This window comes from Corythoichthys intestinalis, unplaced genomic scaffold, assembly GCF_030265065.1.
Source record: "Corythoichthys intestinalis isolate RoL2023-P3 unplaced genomic scaffold, ASM3026506v1 HiC_scaffold_23, whole genome shotgun sequence".
In the NCBI taxonomy this organism is placed as follows: Eukaryota; Metazoa; Chordata; class Actinopteri; order Syngnathiformes; family Syngnathidae; genus Corythoichthys; species Corythoichthys intestinalis.
The window spans coordinates 12,076,418-12,103,013 of NW_026651592.1; the positions used below are offsets into that span (position 1 = coordinate 12,076,418).

Sequence of the window (26,596 nt, forward strand, 5' to 3'; positions counted from 1 at the left end):
AGATGAAAATACCTTTCAGTTTAGTTTTTAACCCCTTTTATTGACGGATAGATTTTATTGAATAGATAATAGTTTTTAGAATTCAAGATGGCGCCCCTGTGCTTGGCTGGCCGTCTCACTCTGCTCCATGTATTGTTATTTTCTCTGTATTTACTACTTGTTATACGGACAGTGTCACCGCTGCACGTGTACGATCGCCTGACGCTTTTTAATATTCGTGACACGATGGAACAGTTGCCGTTCGGTGGCTATAGTCACTCAAAGTCACCGCCGCCTTTTTTGGCGTTTTTACCAACACATCTACGGCGTCTTCCTTGTTGGTTGCCCCGATCTCGCTCCCTCTCTCGCGCTCGCCCACTTTCTTCCTCTTTGCTCAATCTGACAATGCCGGTCAGATTGAAATAACAGCGGCCCCCTTGGGAGTGCCAGTAACAACCGCTTGCATCGCGAGCGCCTGCCATTCTAAACTTTATCCGCATGTAATTTTTTTTTAAACCCGTCATTACCCGTCGACGGTATGTTTTGCCCGTCGACGCATTTACGTCATCGATGACGTCGACTAGTCGGGACAGCTCTAGTATTGTTGAGCCATATCACGGATGCGCACCCCAAGCTCATATTTTTCTATCATATCCATCTTTATGTTAATGGTAAGCATCACCTTCTTCTTTTTTTTCCACCACCTGCACTAACCCATGTTGATTTCTCTCACAAGAAAATATGCCGTGCGTCCGTCTTGCAGGAAAACAAACTGCGGTGCTGTCATAGATCGGCGTATTTAGAGCATGTCGTCGGATGTAGAAACAAATGGCGAGTCAAATTTTACGTCCACAGTCACCAGATCTCAATCCAATAGAGCTTCTTTGGGATGTGGTGGAACGGGAGATTCGCATCATGGATGTGCAGCCGACAAATCTGCACCAACTGTGTGATGCCATTGTGTCAATATGGACAAAACTCTCTGAGGAATGCTTCCAGCATCTTGTTGAATCTATGCCACGAAGAATTGAGGCAGCTCTGAAGGCAAAAGGGGGGTCCAACCCGTTACTAGCATGGTGTACCTAATAAAGTGGCCTGTGAATGTATATGCATGTGATATCAAGTGGGCGTAGATTGTAGGCTGTCGGCTACAGTCAGGAAAAACTGGAGCCGCCTAGCATTGCGTTTGCAACAGCGGCATAACTTTTTCCTCCTTCCCACTCCCGCTCTTCGCTCTTCGTGTCTGACTTTTCTCGCATCATTCAACCAACGTAGTAACGCACATTGTCTCGTTGCCGAAACAGTGACAAAATCTGGACGGAGAAAAAAAAAACGTCATGCACGAAAAACTTACAGATTTGGAACGTACGGCGTACACATTTAAAAATCAGTGCTCACTTGTACAAGTTACGCTGAAACCGTACAACCTGACAGGTATGTGTTAGTTTACATTGTCCTTCCACAAGGACAATACTGTTGCACGGGTTGCCTGGGAGACGTCAGGCGGGTGTATGTGCATGCGCGCGTGGGGAAAAGAGCGCGCGCCAGAAGGCGAGAGAGTCTAGCTACTTTGAGGCAGTCGGACGTATGTGTGTACGCAGCAATAAATGCCACCAGTTATAAAGTCATCAAGAGCAGTCATCCATTCTCACCTGTCACCTCACGAGTCACGCGAGGGAGGTAACAATACATTGATTTAATTGGTTGTCCCTTTCATCTACTTTTCCCTTATTTTGATCTTTAAAGTGCATTCGTGGGTTGAGCAGTTATGGAAAAAAATCTAAATCAGGATTAATTTGTTTTTACCTCACTTACCATTAATATATGATGGTCTGAAAAATGTCTGCGTAGGCTGCAAAGATTTTGTTTCAATAAATAATATTTTTTTTAAAAAGACATTTTAATGAATGAATAGTTGCCGTTATAGGTATTTAGTTTCAAAAATGTAAAGTCACAACATGCTCTACCCATTTTTTTTTTGTTAGTTTTTTTTTTTTTTCCCCCAAATCTAGGCCGATTACAAGAAGAAAAGCAGCAGTATGTTTGTTTTTTGTTTTATTTAACTGCCCACATATTCCTGTGAAACACAGTATGGGAGCTCTGTCTCTAAGCAGGCTCTTTGATCATATGATGCTGGTTCCATGGTTACCAGCAGAGTTCACTACATTTTTTGACATTTCAAAACGTTTTAATTAACGTTAACACTAAAACACATCAATTCTCTCCCAACAGCATATGGGAAGATCATCTAGATTACTGATATAACTAAACTCATTATATTATAATGCTAATAAGGTTGCTTCAAAATTGGTGGGGAAAATTTGAGCATCCTGAAAAGTTGCTAGTGTTATGTCCCTACCATCCCTATGCGAACCTACGCCCTTGATTTCAAGATGCGAATTAAAGTGCTCTGATGAAATTTTGATGTACCATTTCAAAATAAAAGTAACTTTAAAATTGCTTATTATTCTTGTCTTTTGGCCTGATTAAAAAAATAAAATAAAATAATAATAATAATGAAAATTTTCTGTGAGATATCCATGAGCTCTTCAACTTCTAAAGTATACTAGAATATCCCAAGACTCAGACTTGAGTACTATTTTTAAATTCTGGCATTTAAAAATAAATATGTAAAACAGTACTGCGGAATAATACAGTGGGGAGAACAAGTATTTGATACACTGCCAATGTATCAAATACTTGTTCTCCCCACTGTATATAGGGTTGTTCCGATCATGATTTTTTGCTCCCGATCCGATCCCGATCGTTTTAGTTTGAGTATCTGCTGATCCCGATATTTCCTGATCCGATTGCTTTTTTTTTTGCTCCCCATTCAATTCCAATCATTCCCGATAATTTTTCCCGATCATATACATTTTGGCAATGCATTAAGAAAAAAATGAATAAAACTCTGACGAATATATACATTCATCATACATAAGTACTGTATTTATTTATTATGACCATAAATTTACATTTACATTATTAACATTCTTTCTGTGAGAGGGATCCACAGATAGAAAGACTTGTGACTTTGTATATTGTGACCAAATATTGCCATCTAGTGTATTTGTTGAGCTTTCAGTAAATGATAACTGCAGCCATTCAACCCAAATGCATGGTGGGAAGTGGACCCATGACTGTGCGTAGTGCTACCAATTGATATATCTTCTCTGCGTTGGGAAATAACATAAGGGGTTAAAAAACAGATCAATTGCTGCCTTGCTTCCCATGGTAATTCTATTCGTAGGGAGAGGGACTGTAAGGCTTTAGCCTATTAAAAATGGCTCCAAAGGCTGCTAATATTCACTCTACTCATTTTACGCTGCCTTTTATCTCCCTAAATGGCTAAAACAGCGCCATTACAGATTGAGCGCGACAATTCGTGAGTGGGTCGTGCAATGCATGCATTAACTGCGATGAATATTTAACGTGATACATTTTTGAAAAATTAGTTACCGCTGTTATTGGTACCTTAAGCCTTAACTAAAGACTCTGGATGAGTGTAACATATTATGTCTGTAACATTAAATACATTTAGAAAACGATTTAATTAAAAAAAAATATATATATATATATATATATATATATTAGGGCTGTCAAACGATTAAAATTTTTAATCGAGTTAATTACAGCTTAAAAATTAATTAATCGTAATTAATCGCAATTCAAACCATCTATAAAATATGCCATATTTTTCAGTAAATTATATATATATTCTGTAAAATAAATTGTTGGAATGGAACGATAAGACACAAGATGGATATATACAGTTGGCAGTAGGCCTGAACGATATTGGAAAAAACTATTGTTGCGATTTTTTTTAGGTTTGCAATATATTGCGATATTATATTGCGATATTAAAAAAAAAAAAGATCTATCTTTTTTAAAGAAATTTTCACTAAATGACTTGAATAGCTGTTTGGAAATACTTTACATAACACACCGTGACCACAGTGTATTCATATAATACCGTTTAATTTGTGAATGATGAAGATTTCTGTATGAAGGTATCCAGGAAGTCATGTCTGCACAAAATAGATCATTTATTGAATACAATATTTTACACTTCAACAGCAGCAAATACATTAAATGATAAATAAAAGAGCAGGTGCATTAGTCCCCTAAGTTTTTGACAAAATATAACAATAAATAAAAACTTCTGTAAAATAACAACAAAGTTGTCAACATATTTGAACAAAAATATTAAATATGACAAATAAAAGAGTTGTTCACAAACTATAACAATAAATAAAAACCTCAGTAAAACAACAAAGTTGTCAACATATTTGAACAAAAAATATTAAATATGACAAAAGAGTTCACAAACTATAACAATACATAAAAACCTCAGTTAAACAACAAAGTTGTCAACATATTTGAACTTAAATATTAAATCTGACTAATAAAAGTGCAAGTGCATTAGTCCCCTGAGTTGTTTACACAAAATATAACAATATAAAACTGCAAAACGGCAACAAAGTTGTAAAAATATTTCAACAAAAATATTAAGTATCAAAACTTTATGTGCAGCTGTACTATATATAGTTATTTGAAAAATACGGTTTACAATAAATTTAAATATAAAAGAAACAAACTCAATTGAACTTGTAAATAATTGAACTGAATAACTGCAAATAACTGTGATGAATAACAGAACCATTTTAACTCCCAAATTTCCTGCCTTCCTGATAGCTGTCACATGAATAAAAAGAAAAGACATTCCTTCAGCTGTGTTATGTATTTGTCTGCATATCGTCCACCTTCCTTGCTCAGCAATTCTCAACTGGGTCTCATAGGTTTTTGGCCAAGACTATTAGTTTATCCACTATAGCAGGCTTGAGACAAGAACGTTGGCATTTAACAATGTTCCCACCTGTGCTAAAAAGCCTCTGATGGGGAGCTCGTAGCAGGAATGCATAGATACCTGCGTTTTAAATGGTCCCACATGTTTGACAGATTACTTCTTGTTGAGGCAACCATGGCGAGACACTGTCGACAGGGCTGTTTTTTGTCCCTTATAGTCTTGTTCTTGCCAAAATACTTCCAAAACTCCTTTTGGATACAGTCTTCCTTGCTCCTCCAACGTGTTGATTGCTTGCTTTCACTTTGAGAACGGGCCCTCCTCCCTCCGCTCTGCTGTTCGGCCCCTCCTCCCTCCACTCCGCTGTTGCAGGGGGAGGGGGAGGAGCCGATGACTTGCTGGAGAGAAAGAGAAACTGCGCTTTTTTCCCCTCTCCTTCCTCAAAACAAACGTTTGTGGATAAAAAAAAATGAAATTAAAAAACTATCGCACGTCCTTGCGATGGGACTATTGCACATGCGCACATCGCGATGGCGATGTTTAAACGATATATCGTTCAGGCCTAGTGTATAACATACAGTAATTCATATGTTGCATATGGTTATTCTGTATTTCAGAAAACCACACACACCCATCCTCATCATTCTCTTAAGTTAACCAAAAATAAATCCTGAACACTCTTTGAATCTCTCATCGGATTCGCAACATCACAGCATCACCGGCTTTATTTCACGCACCCATAGAGAGATCCCAATCCTAATTAGCTCTGTTTTTCAATCGAGACTGTTTTACGTTCATATCTATAAAAAATTGAGGGATTTGCCCATTATTCACAAGATTTTTCAGCTTAAAAAGCTCTTTGTTTTGCTACTTCGAAATATTTACATAAAATAAATGATAACTGCCCGTTTTTTTTTGTTTGTTTGTTTGTTTTTTTGTTGTTGTTTTTTTTTTTGCTTTTAAAAATATTCGGTTAACGCGACCCCTGGTGCCAACTCTGAGCCGACGGAGCATTCTTTTGGCAAGCGCCGCCAAATTTGCAGCACCAATTACTGGACCAGCCTAATGGTTAGCAAAAGGCTGGCCCAGCGCCTGCACCTGCTAAAGCTCGTCGGGTTCTTCCTCGGGGACGTGCAGGCCGACCTGGACCACGCCAAGTGAGAGGAGAAAGAGGATGAGGAGATCTTGGCCGAGCTTGCCAGGGAGCTGGCCGACGATCATCCGGACCCGCCGACAAACAACGGCTATCTGGCCAGGAAGGACCAGGCCACGCGGGAGAACATTGAGATCGCCATGGAGTTCTAGATGGGTGACCCACCCTCCGTGATGTTCGACGTCCTGGTCGAGCTGGTGGACAGGGGAGAGCTGGGCTGTCCTCAAGTGGCCATCCCTCCCCATGACCCATAGTGACACTGGAATTCCATAAATAATAAATTGTGATTGTATATTGAATTTATAATTTATTTGAATATGATTTATAATTAATTCTGCATGCTTTCAAGTATTACGTTTGTGATGTGGAAATTGACTAATTTATTAGCTCCCGAAAAATTTGCACTTCATTAAAAAAAAAAAATTAAGTTGCTATTTTGGGCAAAAACTTCATGATATTTTAAATATTGCTATTGAATTTTATAGCCGTTTTAAGTTTTGTTATACTTATATAAAAATAATTCATCTGGATTTTATTAGGGAAGAATTTTTTTGATGCCGCTGCTCATGGAGAATCATATATGCCTAAGGGAGGTGCCTGTTTTGGTTTTAGGTCGGGAACAGCTTTGGTTTTGAAAATATTTGAATTTTAAGTTGTTGTTTTTTTAAATAGGCCCCCTATTATTCGGCCCCGATTCCCGTGTCCCATCAATATATTATGAAGTCTATGGCAAAAAAAACATTCGTGGAAATGTTTCAGCACTTTGCAATGCTACTGGAGTACATGATGTACATGATGAGACGACGCAGACCATTAATGTATTCATAATTGTGTGTATTGCAGAGGCCCCTGCAAGTGTGGAGGTTTTTGACAAGGCGCAGGAGCTACAGATTGGCAAATTTACAAAGGTGTGTTTTTATTCAGTGTGTGACAAATGTTACTTAAACTGATATTATTTCAAAACGCATCAAATGGGACCCTGTCTCCTGAGGCATAGCAGCGACCGTGTTACTACAGTAATGAGTCCTTTTGAAGTGGTGCACACGAATTAGTAGCAAGCACAAGAGAGGACTCTTTGGGCATTTCATGGTCTGTTGCGTAGAATATGATCAGCCCTTCAAAAGGAGGCACGGTAGTTTTGAGGATATTTAAGCAGTTTAAACAATGACTCGAAGTGTTATTGAGTTTTTGTCATTTTATTCCACAGCTGGCCACATGTGTCGCTAAAGATGCCAATCCGGCAGCCAACATCACATGGATGCGGAACAAGAAACCTCTGGTAGATGGCGGCAAAGGTGCATTATGTTTATTTTTATTTAAAAAACTGTCTATTTATAAATATCAATACATATGGATTGGTTCTCTGCTCAGGATTTATTTTCAGTTACGGTCCTTTGCTTTTTTACATAAGCATAATCAATTTCAAGTAAAAAGTGTTAAATGATAGCTTAAATGACTTTAAAGAGAATCACGGACAGAAAGACTTGCAGTTCTTAAAAGATAAATGTTAGTATGAGTTAAGATAATTTGATATTCAAACCCTTCTTCGTCTTTTTGTTTTTTCTCAAATTTGAAAAATTAGTTTAACTAGTAGGTCGGCAATGCGGTGACGTCACTGGGGAGCGCTGCCGTACTTCAACAGAGTCACTCGTTAGCTACATAAATATGTCGTCATTTCTACCCTTCCAATTCGAACCCGAGCGGAAAAGTAATGAGCAGGGCGGCACTGTCCATATTTCACAAAACGAGCAGCAAAAGCAATTAAATGAAGGTCTCCAGCGGCAATCGAACCCACGTTTCCCGTGAGATAGACGAACGCGTAGACTATACATCCACATGATGTTAGAGCCATGATTTTCCTTACAAAGCAATCGCAACCGACATGCGTTGTCTGTGCGGTAAAACCGGGAAGGGAAATGCAACTGAAAAGAAAGCGCGGCTAACTTGACCATGGAATTAGAAAATGCGGCTCACTTCAGACGGTAAGCAGACAACAAGAACATAGGGATTGTGTAAAAGGGTTTATTGAACACACGCGATCGTGAAAAGGGAGACACAAAAAGTGTCTGTGACAGTAGGTCGGGATCAATTAAAACATTGTTTTTTTAAAACACCGAGGGAAAACCACGGTGAGAGGCAGACGAACGAAAAAAACAAAGCAATATGCACCTAGCAACGAAGGGACGTACAAACTGTCAAATGGCAGCAAGTCAATATCTCGGCAAGCCTCCTAGGATCGGTTTAAAGACACTGCTGATGAGCTGGAATTGGATGCGGGTACGACGTTGGAAACTCATCCCACATGTAACAAAACAATATGACCAGCAGCAGAATGTGACAAAATCCTGCCAGTTGTCATACTAGCTTCGCTTGCTAGCTGATTGTTTTTGACAATGTGCTGACGCTAAACTGATACATGCTAATCGTTTGTGTGGATTGTTATTGCTTTATCAACTGCTACCCAGATAGAAAAATATAATTGGAGCGGACATGGGGCAGATGTACTGCAAATTTCGCTGTTGTAAGACGGATCCGCCCCAGTGTCTTTTTGAACAATTGTCCGTAAGGAGTCACTTGCCAGCTCAGCAACCAGTTTTGGGCCAGAACTGGTCCAAAGTAGCAGGCACGACATCAATGTGTGGCCCGGATATGGCACACGTTACCCAATCTGGGCCAGATTTGCATCAATACATGTCAGTATTAAATTTGAAGCCCATTTTGTTCAATGGATCATACTGTTATGTGTTAATATTGCAAATTGGCTTCGTCTTTAAAAAGCAATAATGACAACACTTCTTTTTAATGACATGTATTGATATTAATGCAACGTACAACAACATAACAATATAACATTGTTTTTTCACAAAATATTTTAACTGGAACAAGCAACTCAACATTAAAGATGACCCATTTTTAGGCTGTAAACAACATATTTTATTCGGTAAGGTGCTGGGGTAACGGGGGACCTAATTCAATGACAATGAGAGGGAGTGGTAGATAGTGTCCAAAGAATCCGGTGGGCAATTTGGCGATAGAACAGGTGAACGGGCAGGCTGACAAGCAGATCAGGATCTGGGGGCGGGGGACACAAAAATGAGCTCAGTATCAGGATTACAAGATTCTTTGTTAGCTGAAAGTCACGTACCTGTAGGTGAATTGTCGATCTGGCTGATGATGTGAGGCTAAGGACCAGTTTAAGTAAGCTGCTGACTACGAATATTTTAATAAGTATTCGACTGAAAATTCTATCGAGTAATCGGATAAAACATTTTTTTGTTTAGGTGAACAGCAATTATAAATATACATGAGAAAACACGACATTTCATCTAATATTGAACCAATTTTAGTCAATCAATGTCTTAATTTTCGATGTACATTGTTTAAAACAGCCAACAATTTCATCTCAGATGTGACTAGAAAAAAAACAACTCATTCACTGCTTTCACTCAAAAAACTTCTAGATCTTATTCCAAAAAAAAAAAAAAATCTTATTTCTCACCTAAAAATGTCATTACACTTGATAACACACATCACTTAAAAGTTAGGTGTTTTTCCCACGTGTTTCAATTGATTTTGCATTTGTGTCAAGCTATGTTTAAGTTCTAGTTAAGTTTTAAGTTGGTCTAAACTGTAAGTCCGGATAGGATTTTGAGTTTCTGCTAGGCCTGAACGATATATCGTTTAAACATCGCCATCGCGATGTGCGCATGCGCAATAGTCCCATCGCAAGGACGTGCGATAGTTTTTTCATTTCATTTTTTTAAATCCACAAACGTTTGTTTTGAGGAAGGAGCGCGAAGGAGAGCGCACAGCCTCTCATCTCATTCCCTCCAACTCGCAGTCATCGGCTCCTCCCCCTCCCCTGCTACAGCGGAGTGGAGGGAGGAGGGGCCGAACAGCAGAGCGGAGGGAGGAGGGGCCGTTTTCAAAGTGAAAGCAAGCAACACGTTGAATAGGGAAGACTGTCTCCAAAAGGAGTTTTGGAAGTATTTTGGCTATCGACAAGAATATAAGGAACAAAAAACAGCCCTGTTGACAGTGCCTCGCCATGGTTGCCTCAACAAGAAGTAATCCGTCGAACATGTGGGACCATTTAAAACGCAGGTATCTATGCATTCCTGCTACGAGCTTCCCATCAGAGGCTTTTTAGTACAGGTGGGAACATTGTTACGTGCCAACGTTGTTGTCTCAAGCCTGCAATGGTGGATAAACTAGTAGTCTTGGCCAAAAACCTATGAGACCCAGTTGAGAATTGCTGAGCAAGGAAGGTGGACGATATGCAGACAAATACATAACACAGCTGCAGGAATGTCTTTTCTTCTTTTTATTCATGTGACAGCTATCAGGAAGGCTGGAAATTTGGGAGTTAAAATGGTTCTGTTATTCATCAGTTATTTGCTGTTATTCAGTTCAATTATTTACAAGTTCAATTGAGTTTCTGTTTCTTTTATATTTAAATTAATTGTAAATCGTATTTTTCAAATAACTATAGTACAGCTGCACATAAAGTTTTGATACTTAATATTTTTAAAATATTTTTACAACTTTGTTGCAGTTTTGCAGTTTTATATTGTTATATTTTGTGTAAACAACTCAGGGGACTAATGCACTTGCACTTTTATTTGACAGATTTAATATTTAAGTTCAAATATGTTGACAACTTTGTTGTTTTACTGAGGTTTTTATTTATTGTTATAGTTTGTGAACAACTCTTATTTGTCATATTTAATATTTTTGTTCAACTATGTTTACAACTTTGTTGTTGTTTTACAGAAGTTTTTATTTATTGTTATATTTTGTCAAAAACTTAGGGGACGAATGCACCTGCTCTTTTATTTGTCATTTAATGTATTTGCTGCTGTTGAAGTGTCAAATATTGTGTTCAATAAATTATCTATTTTGTGCAGACATTGCTTCCTGGATCCCTTCATAATAATACAGCAATCTTAATCATTCACAAATGAAACGGTATTATATGAATACACTGTGGTCACGGTGTGTCATGCAAAGTATTTCCAAACAGCTATTCAAGTCATCTAGTGAAAATTTCTTTAAAAAAAAAAAATTATATATATATATATATATATATATTTTTTTTTTTACTATCGCAATATAATATCGCAATATATTGCACACCTCAAAAAAATCGCAACAATAGTTTTTTCCAATATCGTTCAGGCCTAGTTTCTGCAGTGTTCAACATAAATGTATGTTACCTGCTGTATTGGAGCACATTGGGGACCAGTGCTAGCTGGTGTTTTATCCAGCAATGACTACTGAGCTAAAATTGACAGTTAGCTTTAATACGTTTTTATTTTACACCCTCATCACCCTACATTGCTATGTTTTTACAGATTAAATAAAGCCTGTATGTAAAGACATGTTAGCATTGACAGTAGTCATAATTAATAGAAACCTAGCCCTCCGCAGGGCTAAAGTTACGTGAGCAAGGGATAGTAACGTTAATCTTTATTAGCGCTGCGAAGTCTACTGCCTTCAGATGGCGGCTGTTTACTAACGCCGCCGAGTCTGTCATTTCCAGAGCTGCCAACTCTCACGCTTTGAGCGTGAGACACGCGCAATTGCCTTTTTTCTCACGCACACACGCCCCACATCCAATTTCTCACGCAAAAAAAAAAAAAAAAACAATCTTGATTTTGGGCCGAGACTAGTTCGTTTCTTTTTCAAACTTTCCGACAGTAGAAGGCGCTACTCGCCACTGTAACCCTATTCGCTGCATAAACATCCTAGTTGCGGCAGGGGTCGCGTTAACCGAATATTTTCCGTCGTTGACCAGTTTTTTAAAACGGTGACGGAAAAAACTGAAGTCCATCCGTCATTTTGACAGGTTGCAATTCACGCCCCAGACCACAGGATGGCGAGTGAGCATATTGATTAGCTATTGTCTCTCTTGATGCATGACGTCGTTGGCCTTACTCGGAAAAATGTCCGAACTAGCATTCAAGTGTAGTAGAGCTGAAATGAGTACTCGAGCAACTCGAGTTTAAAAACTGATCCGAGTAATTTTATTCACCTCGAGTAATCGTCTATTTTGACAGCTCTAAGCATCACGTTTTGCTAGGACTACTTTTAATGTGGGACAACGCGCTGTCACGTGCGGAGAGGAAGAAGGGGGAAAAAAAAAAAAAAACTTACCGCAGCTGACAGCCGCCACAAACGACGCCGATGTTGCTAAATACTAGCCCGCACAATGCTACATTGGTAACAGGTAGCGTCTGGTGCGTCTCATAGAGATCACATGTATGTTGAACTAGATGCGAAATGACAGACTCGGCCGCGTCTGGGCAGCGTTTGTAAACAGCCGCCATCTTACAGCAGAACAGCGCTAACCGCTAATAAAGAGCGCTAAGCGCTAATAAATAAGATTAACGTTACTGTCGCTACTAGCTCACGTAACGTTAGCCCTGCGGAGGGCTAGGTTTCAATTAATTATGACCACTGTCGATGCGTGGCTAATGTGTCTTACATACAGGCTTTAACATAATATAGCATTGTGGAGTGATGAGGGTGTAAAATAAAAACTTAATCATGCTAACTATCAATTTTAGCTCAGTAGTCATTGCTGGATAAAATACTAAGTAGCACTGGTCCTAATGTGCTCCAATACAGCCTGTATCATACATTTATTTTGAACACTGCAAAAACTCAAAATCATATCAGGACTTACAGTTTAGACTAACTTAAAACTTAACTAGAACTTAAAAATGGCTTGACACAAAGAGAAATTCAATTGAAACACGTGGGGAAAAAAACTTTTAAGCGATGTGTGTTATCAAGCGTAACGGCATTTTTAGGTAAGATATATATATATATATATATATATATATATATATATATATATATATATATATATATATTTTAATAAGATCTAAAAGTTTTTTGAGTGAAAGCAGTGAATTAGTCTTTTTTTTTAAATTCTAGTTACATCTGAGATGCAATTGTTGGCTGTTTTCAACAATATACATCGAAAATAAAGACATTGATTGCCTGAAAATGGTTCAAGATTAGATGAAATGTCTTGTTTTCTCATGTGTATGTATAATTGCTCGTCACCTAAAAATATATTTGTTTTATCCGATTACTCGATTACTAAAATATTCGATAGCTGCAGCCCTAAAGTGTAGCAAACACGGAAACGTTAGGAAGCTTTGGACAGCATTGTCTAAGGCTACGTTCATTCTACAGGTCTTAATGCACGAATCCAATTTTTTCCGACTCGAGTCAGGCATTAACTTGACGGTCTGAACGGGACGAGTCGCATAGAAGTGGATCATTTCAAATCCGATGTGGGTCATTTTTGTATGTGGTTCAAATCCGATCTGGGCCACATTTTTCCAGACTGTCGCGGCGGTCTGTACCGTCCAGTGTCCCAAATCCGATTTCAGCTGTGCATTATTAGCGCCTAGCTTGCAGTGAACACGGCTTTTGGGGAAGGGCCGGGCTTGACAACAGTCATAAAAAAAATAAAAATGGGTTGAGGGTAAGCATGAGAATGATCGGTTTTCTCTCTGCTCTATGTGAGCTATATTTCAACATTTCCTACACGGACGAGAGTCGGGAGAGGGGTCTGGCTGCAGCCCGTCTTGGAGAGTCGGGGAAAACTGCCCGTATGTGTGTGTGACATGCACGGACAGTGCGTGCATGCTCTCGATCCATATAAACTGTGAATATAAGCCTAAACGGGGATTATTTATGTCTGTTATTTGTCTCCTCCTTTTGAAAAGCAAAATATGATATCCCTGGAATGACGGATGACTTGTCATTTGTTTTGATGCTTCTGCGCACCGGCGCGTGTTGGACTGCGAATTAAAGCGCATGCGTAATACTTGAATGGTCTCAATGGACAAAAGCAGTCTGAACGTGCACGCCAAAAAAACGGATATGACAAAAAAATCGGATTTGTGCATTAAGACCTGTAGTATGAACGTAGCCTAATTGAATGAGCAGGGACAAACAGCTTGGAGTCAGAAGTACGTGCGCTATTCTCAGACCTGAACGCACCCCGAGTCTTGGATGACAAATCAACAGAGCAGAGAGTAGACACAACATGGCTGGTAGTTTCTTCAATTTATTCAGAGTTGAGTAAGTAACGCACCGCTTTTGACCAACACTGCTATTGAATATGTCATTATTATAATTTTTAAAATTTAAGTGACGGGTAAAAATAGATTATGACCGGATTTTTATGACCCTGTCAGTCAAAATGACAGACAACGAAAAAGTCTAGCGCAACCTCTGATCGCGGGAGAAACTCGAATGGAGAAAGAATCTCTGAAGAAAGTCATATCCAATCTGAAGATTACAGACAGAGATTAGGTATGTTATAGTTAGTGACATATATCGTCAATGGCGTACCGCACGCGTGCTATTTTTAGACCGTGACTTCGCATCGTAAAGCGGAAGTAAAGTAGAAGTGGGGCATTATAGACCCGCCCTCGCATAGAAGCAACGTAAATTCTGCTACTTTTCTCCGGTAGTCTTTCAAAAAGGAACATGCCGATCACGCGTTGCTTTTTTGGAACTCTAGACATTACGACATATGAAGGATGTTTTCCTCAGACGTTTCCTGAAACTAAAAACTCGGAGGAGAAAATGTGAAGACCGAATCAACTTGCGCTGACTTTTAATGCCAGCTCTGCTGTAAACATTTATGCAGTAAACATTTTGTTGGGTTTGCATTGTCTTTCAGAGGACAAAAAGGAAGCCATTTTGATATTTTTAACGTATTTTTTGGCGTGACGTGCCATGCTGCTTCTGTCTGACAACGAATGACCTGAAAAGAATTAAAGTGGTATCTGACTGCCACTGTTACATTTTCTATTGTAAAAATAAAAAAACAAATTTCATAAGGGGGAAGTGTGAATAAGTTATAGAATTAAGATTTGTTAACAATGAAAAAATTAAAAGTGTTCGTTGGCTGTCACTGAGTAGCATTTGCGATCGCTACACAAAACTAACTAAATTACCTCCAAGAACAGTCAGAGACGTAGGACAACCAGATTATATAATACAGTATATAAGAAAGACAGGACTGGTGGTAAAGGATAGCTTGTTGAAACAGGAGAATGTCAATGTCAGTTGCGCCGATAAAAAAGCTAAGGCTTTGCTTAGGTCGGCTCTTTTTTTTTTCCATCTTTTTCTGCCTTCGACACTCACGCCATCTCTTTAACTGAACATTTTTAGGTTTTTAGGTCCACATCTTTGCCAGTGAATTTGGCATCAGGGACATCATTTTTGCAGAGAATTGGTAGGTTTAGCTCTGTACACATCTCCTTCGTACATGATTTCCATTCTATTCCTATTAGGGACAAACGGTGACTTGTCCCCACTTAGCAACAGTAGCCAGTAGTGTCATGAATATTAATGAGCGGAAGTGACGTGTTGCTTGCGTTACGCCATTCCCCACTCACCACCCACTCTTTTAAACTTTAAATCTTGAAAGAAATGTGTTTGTGTTTGTGCGTGTGAACTTGATTTTGGGTTGTAAATCTACAGTAAACTCAGTTCCCATAACAAGCAGCAGGAGATCACCTTGTTAGCCTCGTAGTATTGCCTACTGCAAGCATGCTCGAAACATCAGCTCATATAGCATTGTTTATTTCGTATTAGGCCGTGTTGACACTTGGCGCTTTTTAAAAAAAGCGCTGCCTCCTGCGCCTAATGAGCGCCTTTTGAGCGAATATTCTAAATGGGATTCTATCTTAAACGTCATCATACATGACGGTTAGTAACGTTGGTCAACCAAATAGGCCAACGTAGTCCATCGTTAGCATTTTAATTTAATAAATTAAAATGTATTAAACTGTCACGCTTTGAGCGTGGGACACACGCACACATCCAATTTCTCACGCAAAATTTGGGTCTCCCCCAACAAAATCTCACTCCCAAGTTTATTTCTAAAAGTTGGCAGCTCTGCATTTCGCATCTAGTTCGATATACATGAGATATCTATGAGACGAATCAGACGCTACCTGCTAGCACCGTAGCATCATACGGCCGTAGTTTTTAGCAACTTTGGTATAGTATGAAGCGGCTGTCGGCTGCTGCTTCTTCCTCTACGCACATGACGTCAGCGTGTTGTGCCGCATTAAAAGTAGTTCGGGCAAAACGTGATGCTTGGAGCTGGCAAAAATTAAACGATTCCTTGAGGCGAATAAAAGCACTCGGATCAGTTTTTAAACTCGAGTTACTTGAGTTGCTCGAGTATTCGTTTCAGCTCTACTGTGGATGATGATCAGCGGCACCCGGTCCCAGGCTCACCCATCTGTGCAATCACGGCGACAATTAAGGCAAAACTGTCATAGTGCTGATCCGGACCGCATCTGGGGTTATTTTGTACTGAGCATGTCAACAGTGCATGCTGGTTTACTGCTGTAACATTGACAAAGAGGGACGATTGCTGGCAATATTCGGCACGTTTTCGCTGAAAAACAATCAAGCGGCTTATCACTGTGATCGGGGTCTAATGTCTTTACGTGACGTCTTAATTGATTTGGCTTCCTGCTGTCCGCTGCAAACATTTTTAGACACAGTAAACATACTGGTCTTTCCTAGTCTCCTACTATATTCTTTTTCTGTGCGCTCTTATTCCGTTCACACTCTGAAAATGAGAACGTCATTGCCACCTACTGAGCGGGTATGCAAGTACACTTTATTCTCGTACGGCAAAAATGTATGTTTCCCCGAGGTCACATGCGCCACGGCCGGCATGGCTCTGACACGCCCCTTTATTTGAGAAGTACTAACTTAAAGGATTAATTCCGACTTACGTGGAAAATCGGGTTACGTTGCCAGCGTAGGAACGGAACTCCTTCGTCCTTCGATTTCGATTCCCGATTGTGAAATAAGCTCTCATGTATCTTTAATATTCATAAGATAATTAGTAAGGGTGGGCAGTTTGGACTATTCACATTTAATTAGCTAAAAATAGTACCGGCATTGATTACGCCAGGGTTGGTCATTTGCGAGAAATACAGGCTTTTCTCTCCACTATTGCGCATCAGAAAATGAAATTGTTTTTTCACTTTCTTTAACCATATTCTTTCCACTGGAATGGACTTGATAATGGTGTTGTTTTTCCCTTTAAGCTTAGGAACAGCAATATTTTTCTCTTCAGTCTCTGGTTTCGTTCTGCCTTGAATCTCCTGTTGAATTGTTTAAAATTGAATTCTGGGTCGAATTTTATCCACTATTGAATCCAGTAGATCCTTATTCTCCCTTTGTAGTGGTTTGTGAGTATATCGTTGAGTTTTATGTATCCTGGTCGAGAGTTGTTTGTAGTGCATAGTAAGGGAGAATGAACAGAATTTTCACATGGGGGCTTAAGTTATCAAGTATGTTATTAAAAAGTGCCATATCTTTGACTTTGTGTGCTTTGGGGGCCCTCTAACAGCTTGTTGTTAATCGGCACAGGTGTTTCCATCCGGGCCTCAGTGCTGGTGGACCCCGTGAGCGGCCTCTCGAGCACCTCCTCCACGCTGGGGTACTCTGCCACGAAGGGGGACACCGATGCCCAGTTCTCCTGCAGCGTTCAGCATAACTTGGGCACACACCTGGAGTCATCTGCACTCACCTTCACCGTCATATGTGAGTTGTCCAACTTCTCTCATTTTAGACACAAAAAGGAATGCTTCCTTGTATGTCATCATCATTGACTGGAATAATAAGTCTGACTTGTGTTTACCTCCCTTGACTGAAATGATTTTTCTTTTTTTTCAACCCAGTTCTGTTAAAGAGGTCATCTGAAAGGGGAAAAAAGAGACTTTTGGTCTTTAGTGTTGCGGGGATGAGCAGCGAAATAAGATTAATGCAGAAGCTGCATGAAATATTGAAGCTTCTTGCTCAGCATGGCCTCCAAATAAGGTGGTGTACTTTTCACACAAGCGAGTGACCGGTGGTTTCCGACTCTGCGTCGTATGTGTAGTTTGGAATGACGACGGGAGTCAAGAGTGCGGTGTGACTTGCTTTTTATCTGATAAGTCAGAAAAAGTCAATCCTCCCGTTAAACACGGCTTTAACAATGTGCCCCTCCCCTTCGACATCCACACAGAAAAGGGCGCAACATACCTGATAACAGTCAGAAAAAGTCAATCCTCCCGTTAAACACGGCTTTAACAATGTGCCCCTATTCAAAATAAAAAAATAAAAAAAAGAGATGCAATGCAATTTTTACACATGAGTGCATGCCTGGAAGTTACACTTTCCTACAAAACTCTCTGCAGCTAAACGGCACCTACCTCCCCTTCGACATCCACACAGAAAAGGGGAGGACTAATCAAGTGCACTCAACTTAAAGCAGCAGGTGTCGCGGTAATAACCGACATAGGGGAAACAAAGAACACAGAAACAAAAAGTTCCAACTTTGAAGGAGGATTGACGAAAATAAAATAGAAAATAAGATAACAATCAATTTTGTGTAATTATAAAACAGAAACATACAATATTTGCAAGTTTGATATACCCCCGTTACACGAGCCTGAGAGTTTGTTGTCGAAGACGCAAACTAAATTATGCTTCATGCTTTTCAATAATTTTTTCCTGATAATTTTTGCTTTGCTTGTCAGTTGTAGGAATCATTTATTTGAAAAACCCGTTGTCTATGCTAAAAAGCAGCGCCCTCACTCAACAATTAAAGCTCCATCTAAAAACATTTGTATTTATTATTAGTTAAACCAGAGCCGGGTTGGGACTCATTTTCAGCCCAGGAATTTCATGATTTAGACCAGCCCACTTTATATTATTTAAAATAGGGATGTCCCGATCGCACGTTATGGCACTTGCGTCCGAGTCACCCGATTTTGAGAATCTGTCGATAAAGAGTCCCGATCCGATACCGAAAAAAAATATTTATATATGGCGGAAAACACTCAGGTGACTTGAAGTTCTGCTATGAGACCCCCAATTTGGCCAAATTTCATAATTGTCCTACAGTAGTATATGCATGCATACCTGTCAACCCGACGCCTTTGGCAATCTTACAAATAGTGACATATGCTGTTACAAATTGGTGACTAATCTTACAACGTTGTATAAAGCGTGCAATATGAAACAAAAATAAAACTCAGTTTTTAAAATAATATGAATTTATTGGTAATATCGTAACATATAACCTGGTGCAATCAAAGAACAATCAATATCTTCAGCTACATCATGATTACTAAAATTTAACAGTGACTTTTGCTATAATCAGTGTTGTCAGTAACGTGTTACTAAGTAACGCGTTACTGTAATCTGATTACTTTCTTTCAGTAAGTAACGCGTTCATTTTTCCAAGCTAGTAATCTGATTAAAGTTAGTTTCCTCGGTGCCTGTGCGTTACTATTTTGGTGTTGCCTCATACTGTATGTAGAATGAAGAATATTGTAGTCATGTACAAAGAGCATTTGAAAAGAAAATACTGCGCTTGAGTTTGGGGGAGGGTCACGTGTATTACCATCCTGCCTGTGCGCGCGCCGTCTGCCACGGCGGTCAACAACATAGCCTGGCTAGTGGCTACCTATCAGGATGCTAACAGTAAAGGAGCCGGAGAGATAAAACAAACGGCTGCATTTGCTCACTGGAGATACAGCCATTACTTCACATATCCGTCCAGTAAAGATGACAAAAATATCTCCGTGCGTTGCAAACTCTGCGCAGGCTCAGAAAGACTGTCGACCGCTAAAAACTCGACATCCAATTCAACAAGGAAGCACTTGGAATTACAGCACAAGGCGAAAAAACTAGAATCAAAGCCGACAGGTAACGAGACATCCAGCACTTTTACAGTTTGTAGCCAGCCTTTATAATATGTGTAATTATGTATATTTTATACTTAGAGTTTGTAATCATAGGCCAAGTTTTACATGTGTGGGACTGGGGGAAAAGCATGTCGAAGACTGAATAGTCAAAAGTTTGGACACACTTCATGATTTTGGCCTTTTATATATTTTCACTACTATTGTATATTCTCACTGAAGACATCACAACCAGTGTTGTTAATAACGGCGTTACAATATAACGGCGTTACTAACGGCGTTATTTTTTTCAGTAATGAGTAATCTAATTAATTACTTTTCTCATCTTGGCAACGCCGTTACCGTTACTGAGGCGGGAAAGGCGTACGTTACTATGCGTTACTAAGTTGGTTGAATAAAAAAAAGTCAGAGAAACGGACTCACGGGGACGAGAGCAGAGCAGGAGTGGGGAAGACGCCGTTGCAACCGCGATGCTAGGTGGCTCCAATAATACCTGACTGCAGCCATAGCCGACAAACTACACCCACATGACACGGTAGATATCATATTATAGAACTAGATGCAAATGACAGACACTGCTGCATTGCCAACATGTTTTAAGGACTACATGCGTTTGTAAACAGCCGCCATCTTAAAGCAGTAGACCTCTCAGGAAGGCCCTGATGTAGAGATCCTTCCTAGCGAACCTAAGTAATTTTTTTTAAATCTAAAATGCTCCTAAATCGGCAAAATCTTAACTTAAATCTATCTTTAAATGATGAAACAGTTTTAAAACTTACACATGTTTAAAGTAGACAGAAGGGAACTAATGCAATAACGGGAGAAATTTTAACAACTTTAACGATTGATTCACAACTTTAAATGACTTCCACACATAGCAAAGGTTACTAGCTAGTTATCGCAATACCCTTTTGTCTAGTTAAGTTGAGGGTAAAGAATTGGGCTAGGGCCAATTGTCCCCCAAACCCTTTAAGCTTCACAATGTGTGACCTGTTTTTTTTTGTTTTTTTTTTTTGAGAAAAAAAAAAAAAATCACTAGTTACTTTGCCAAGTAACTAATTACTCTTACATTCAGGTAACTGAGTTACTAACGAAATTACTTTTTGGGAGAAGTAATTTGTAACTGTAATTAATTACTTTTTTAAAGTAAAATTAACAACACTGCATGGCACTAAATGCGTTAGTAGACAGCCGCCATCTTAAAGCAGTAGACTTTTTAGGACGGCTCTGTTGTAGAGAACCTTCCTAGCGAACCTAAGTAACTTTTTATCTAAAATACTTCTAAATCGGCAAAATCTTGACTTGAATCTATCTTTAAATGATGAAACAGTTTTAAAACTTTCATATGTCGAAAGTAGAGAGAAGGGAACAAATGCAATAATGGGAGCAATTTTAACAACTTTTAACAGTTGATTCAGGGTAAAGGGTAAATTAGGGTAAAGAATTGGGCTCGGGCCAATTGTACCAAAAACCTTCACAAAAACCTTCACATAGTGTGGCCATTTTTTTTTTTTTTTTTTTTTTTGAGGGGAAAAAAAAAAGAAGTAATTATCACCAATTACTTTGCCAAGTAACTAATTACTCTTACATTCAGGTAATTGAGTTACTAACGCAATTACTTTTTGGGAGAAGTAATTTGTAACTATAATTAATTACTTTTTTTCAGTAAGATTAACAACACTGATCACAACTATAACCGAACATGTGGAATGGCATAAAAAAGTGAAATAACTGAAGACAGGTTTTGTGTTCTACATTCTTCAAAGTATCCACCTTTGAGGTGTCTCCAACCTTTTGGCCAATACTGTATATACCAGAGGTTGCGCTAGACTTACAATCCTTCGTTGTCTGTCATTTTGACTGACAGGGTCTTAAAAATCCGGTCATGATCTATTTTTACCCGCCACTTAAATTTTTAAAATGATAATAATGACATATTCAATAGTATTTAGTTTTCATTCATTTTAAATTAATATTCTGTCCGAACAAGCTTAACAGAGAATCCACACCGTGCCATCACACATCAAGCAGATGATTATGTAACTTTTTCTCCGGAGTGACAAAAACAGCTGACTGTGGCCCCAGTAGGTAGGCTACATATGGAACAAGGAAATTAACAGCTCACCTGCTGTGGCCTGAACGCAGTCTCACACCTTCCTCCTGGTGCGCATGGACTTGAATTGCGTGCCCGCTTGTGCATTATCAAAGGTCTCAAGTGGGATTTCTGCAGAGGCTGTCCTTCATCCTCCACTGCATCAGTCCCTCTTTTTTCACCTCCTTTATCAACACCATCGTCGTTTTGGGGCTTTTTGAAGAAACTTCGGACACTCAGTTGCCTTGACATTTTTCCGAGTAAGGCCAACGACGTCATGCATCAAGAGAGACAATAGCTAATTAATATGCTCACTGGCCACCCTGTGGTCTGGGGTGTGAATTGCAACCTGTCAAAATGACAGATGGACTTCAGTTTTTTCCGTCACCGTTTTAAAAAAACGGTCAACGACGGAAAATATTCGGTTAACGCGACCCCTGGTATATACACATCTTGACACTGTTCGAGTTCAATCAACTTTTCAAGTTGTTCTTGGCAGCGTTTGAAAGCTTAGGTTTAAAGAAATTCTAAATATCCATCTTGCCTCCTCTGGTGTAGTTTTGGCTTAGCAAAGCAAAGGATAGTCTCCGAGGTTCTAGTCTCATGATCTGTTCGAAAAATGATTTTGACCCATGATGAAAACTTTACGTCGTAGGATTTTTTTTCATTTCATTAATTTTTATTGCTTGTTTTATTGCTTTACAACTTTTGGAGACAACCTTTTAAGGGCTAGGTCTTTATTTCAAAGGGGAAGTTCAGGATTTTTTAATCTTAATCTTAATCTTGGAGTTAGTGGGGGTTTCATGAGTCGTTGAACTTGATTTAAACACATTTTGTGCAATTTGTCAGTTATTTGTTAGTTTTAGGGCTCCGGAATGGCTAAGCTAGGGCGAGTCAATGGCTGGTCGACTAATTAAACCCCCGCTAGCTCAAAGATTAAGCCTTATGTGAAAAACTCAATTACACGTGATGACATTTTTTCAATTATTTTTATGTTGAGGCAGCAAAAGGGGAAAGAAAATGGTAAAAAGTAACTGATAAGTTACTTTTAAAGTAACTTAGTTACTTTGATAATAAAGTAATCAGTAAAGTAACTAGATTACTTCTTTTTTTTAGGTGTAATTAAATTACTTTTTAAAGTAATCCGTGACAACACTGGCTATAATTGTATGTAGCACTTTTGGCAATTTTTATCATGTCTTGATGGCTGCACATCATGGCACTTTTGACTTGTTAATGTTTTAAAACTGTTTCATCATTTAAAGATAGATTCAAGTCAAGATTTTGCCGATTTAGGAGTATTTTAGACAAAAAGTTAAGTTCGCTAGGAAGGTTCACAACAACAGCCTTTCTGAGAAGTCTACTGCTTCAAAATGGCGGCAGTTTATTAACGCTGCCGTCTGTCATTTCGCATGTAGTTCTATAAGCATGTGATATCTAGGCGTAGATTGTAGACTGTCGGCTACAGTCAGGAAATATTGGAGCCACCTACCCTAGCATCGCATTTGCTGCAGCGTCACAACAAATAGTCTCACTGTCTCTGACTTTTCTCGCATCATTCAACCAACATAGTAATGCATCGTAATGCACATTGTCTCGTTGCCGAAACTGTGACAAAATCCGAATGGAGAAAAAAACCGTAATGCACGAAAAACGTACAGATTTTGAACGCACGGCGTACCCATTTAAAAATCAGTGTTCACTTGTACAAATTACGCCGAAACCGTACAACTTGATAGGTTTGTGCGTGTGTGATACATCATTGGAAAGCTTAAAATCTCAAAAAGAAAAATTTTGAACAGGAGGGCATTTAAAAAAAAAAAAAAAAAAAAAAAAAAAAAAAAAAAAGAACTATTTTAAAACAGCGAAACCCTAACTGGAGGTGAGCGCATGAGACAGCATGTTTAAAGACGCCATGATTTTAACCAGATATTATCGCATACTTACCTTGTCTCGATACAAAAACTCCATGTAGCATGTATCACCGAGTGTGATTTTTTTGGGCGGGGGGGGGGGTTTATGGGTGAAACATGGTAATATAACAAGGGTCGCGATGCAGAAATCGCAGACATCAAGGAGTGGTCGAGATGTTCTTTTTCATATATTTACCCTTTTACTGTTGTTTTTTTTTTCTTTGTTTGGATCGATTATTTATCATCTAACATATCGGGGAACACGCGCAATGCTGACTTCTGTTTACGTTTTCCTTCACTATTAGGCATCAGAAAAAATGAATTCCCAGTTTTTCCAATTCGCCAAACAAGACTCTTTCCCCTGAGATGCACAAGATAACGGTGTTGTCCACATTTTTAAGTTTGAGGATAATTAATAAAAATGTGCAAAGACTGAAAAATACGTGGTACTCAGTTTTAGAGAAATAAGATTAAAACCGTTATTCGTTAATCCTCATTCCAGCCTCCACGGAGAACATTGTGCTGCGGGTGCTTGCCCCAGAGCCTCTGCTGGAAGGGGATGACGTGACCCTCATTTGCGTGGCGGACGGCAACCCGGCACCGACCAGCTTCAACTTCTACCTGAAGGTGCAATAATGAGCCTTCAGTGACTCAACTATTACAATGCTGGCCAAAAGTATTGGCACCCCTCCAATTCTGTCAGAAAATGATTGCAATTACAAATGCTTTGGTTGTAATATCATTTATTTTGCTTGCAATGGAAAAAACACAAATGAGAATGGGAAAAAAAATTAAATCATTATTATTTTACACAAAACTCCAAAAATGGGCCGGACAAAAGTATTGGCACCCTCAGCCTAATACTTGGTAAAACAACCTTTAGACAAAATAACAACCGCTTCCGGTATCTATCAGTGAGATTCTTACAATGCTCTGCTGCAATTTTAGACCATTCTTCTTTGGCCAACTGCTCCAGGTCTCTTGAGATTTGAAGGGTGCCTTCTCCAAACTTCCATTTTCAGATCTCTCCACAGGTGGTCTATGGGATTCAGGTCTGGACCCATTGCTGGCCTCTCTAGAAGTCTCCAGTGCTTTCTCTCAAAGCATTTTCTAGTGCTTTCAGAAGTGTGTTTTGGGTCATTGTCCTGCTGGAAGACCCATGACCTCCTATGGAGACATAGCTTTCTCACACTGGGCCCTACATCCTGCTGCGAAATTTTTGGGTAGCCTTCAGACTTCATAATGCCATGCAAACTGTCAAGCAGTCCAGTGCCAGAGATGGCAAAGCAACCCCAAAACATCATGGAACCTCCGCCATCTTTGACTGTGGGGACCATGTTCTTTTCTTTGAAGGCCTCGTTTTTTTCCCCTGTAAACTCTATGTTGATGCATTTTCCCAAAAAGCTCTACTTTTATCTCATCTGACCAGAGAACATTCTTCCAAAACGTTTTTGGCTTTCTCAGGTAAGTTTTGGCTAACTCCAGCCTGGCTTTTTTATGTCTCTGTGTCAGAAGTGGGGTCTTCCTGGATATCCTACCATAGAGACCCTTTCATTCAGACGCCGACGGATAGTATGGGTTGACACTGCTGTACCCTCGGACCGCAGGACAGCTTCAACTTGTTGGTCGAGGTTCTTTATCCACCATCCGCACAATCTTTCGTTGAAATCGCTCGTCAATTTTTCTTTTACGTCCACATCTAGGGAGGTTAGCCACAGTGCCATGGGCTTTACACTTATTGATGGCACTGCGCATGGTAGACACCGGAATATTCAGGTCTTTGGAGATGGACTTGTAACCTTCAACTTGCCCATGCTTCCTCACAATTTTGCTTCTCGAGTCCTCAGCCAGCTCTTTGTTCTTCTCTTTTTCTACATGCTCAGTGTTGTACACACAAGGACACAGGTTGAGTCAACTTTCATCCATTTTAACTGGCTGCAAGTGTGATTTAGTTATTGCCACCACCTGTTATGTGCCACAGGTAGGCATGTGCCGGTTACCGGTTTCACGGTTTACCGTGGTGTGAAAACGTCGCGGTTTCAAAACCACTAAAATTTTCCGTCAGACCGTAGTACGGTATTCGCTATTTTTCTTGTGTCAAAAATGCAGCCAGAAGCGGCTTGGCGCAGCAGCGCTCACCCCCTCCCGTTTTTTGCTGTGTGTGAAAGTGACGCTATCGGCTAGCCAGCCAGCTAACCCAAATACAAATACTCCAAACATAAGGCGTACTGTTCTTCAATTTATTGAGCTCTCAAATCGTGGTAAGTGTAATATACAAAATGAATACATTTAAAATGTTGTACAATTAGATTTTTCCATATGAGTAGCTTCAACAGATTAGCACCATGGAAAAAGTTCGCCAAAAACAAAACACACATTTTCCTTACAAATTCAATATACAAACTAACTAAAAGCTTACAAAGATGATTGCTAGCCTAGGCTTACCTGGGAGAGCAACTTCGTTGAGTGTGACAGCCGCGGAGTGAGAAAACAAGCTTGATTCGCTTGAATGAAGGTGAAAAAGTGATAGCGTCAAAGATCGCTAATTGCGAAAGATGATCTTGCCCTAAGCACAAATCCACGTTCGCTGGATCATGGAGAGGTCTCACTCCCAATGTTTTTTTTTTTTTAATTTAATTTAATTTTTTAGATGAAACCTTTCCACAACAATATTGACATTTTAACTAACGTATACATTTTTAACTAACTTATGAATTCTTTGTTCTTTTTAACACAAAGGGATGACATCATGTAGACTAGAGTTGACAGAGTGGCTGAAAATGGCGAAACTTCACTTAAGCTTTTCCACCCTCAAAAAAAAAGTCATGTAGTATAAATTTTTAAAAACATTTATTCAGAAGTGTTTTTACTTTTTTATAGAAATTCTTTTGTTCTTGCTCT

The 26,596-nt window shown here is 39.3% G+C and overlaps 1 protein-coding gene across 17 annotated transcripts in view; it reads left to right on the plus strand.

The window, feature by feature from the left end:
- LOC130911137 (CD166 antigen homolog A-like) overlaps positions 1-26,596 on the plus strand; it is a 164,712-nt gene that overhangs the window by 69,590 nt on the left and 68,526 nt on the right. For all 17 annotated transcript variants that reach the window (XR_009061979.1, XM_057828874.1, XM_057828875.1 and 14 more), the window contains 4 exons: positions 6,780-6,844; positions 7,144-7,231; positions 17,370-17,543; positions 24,198-24,322. Coding sequence is in view for 16 of the 17 variants with exons in the window: in XM_057828874.1 (XP_057684857.1) it covers positions 6,780-6,844; positions 7,144-7,231; positions 17,370-17,543; positions 24,198-24,322 (452 nt within the window). In the remaining variant the exon portion in view is untranslated. The remainder of the gene's footprint in view (positions 1-6,779; positions 6,845-7,143; positions 7,232-17,369; positions 17,544-24,197; positions 24,323-26,596) is intronic.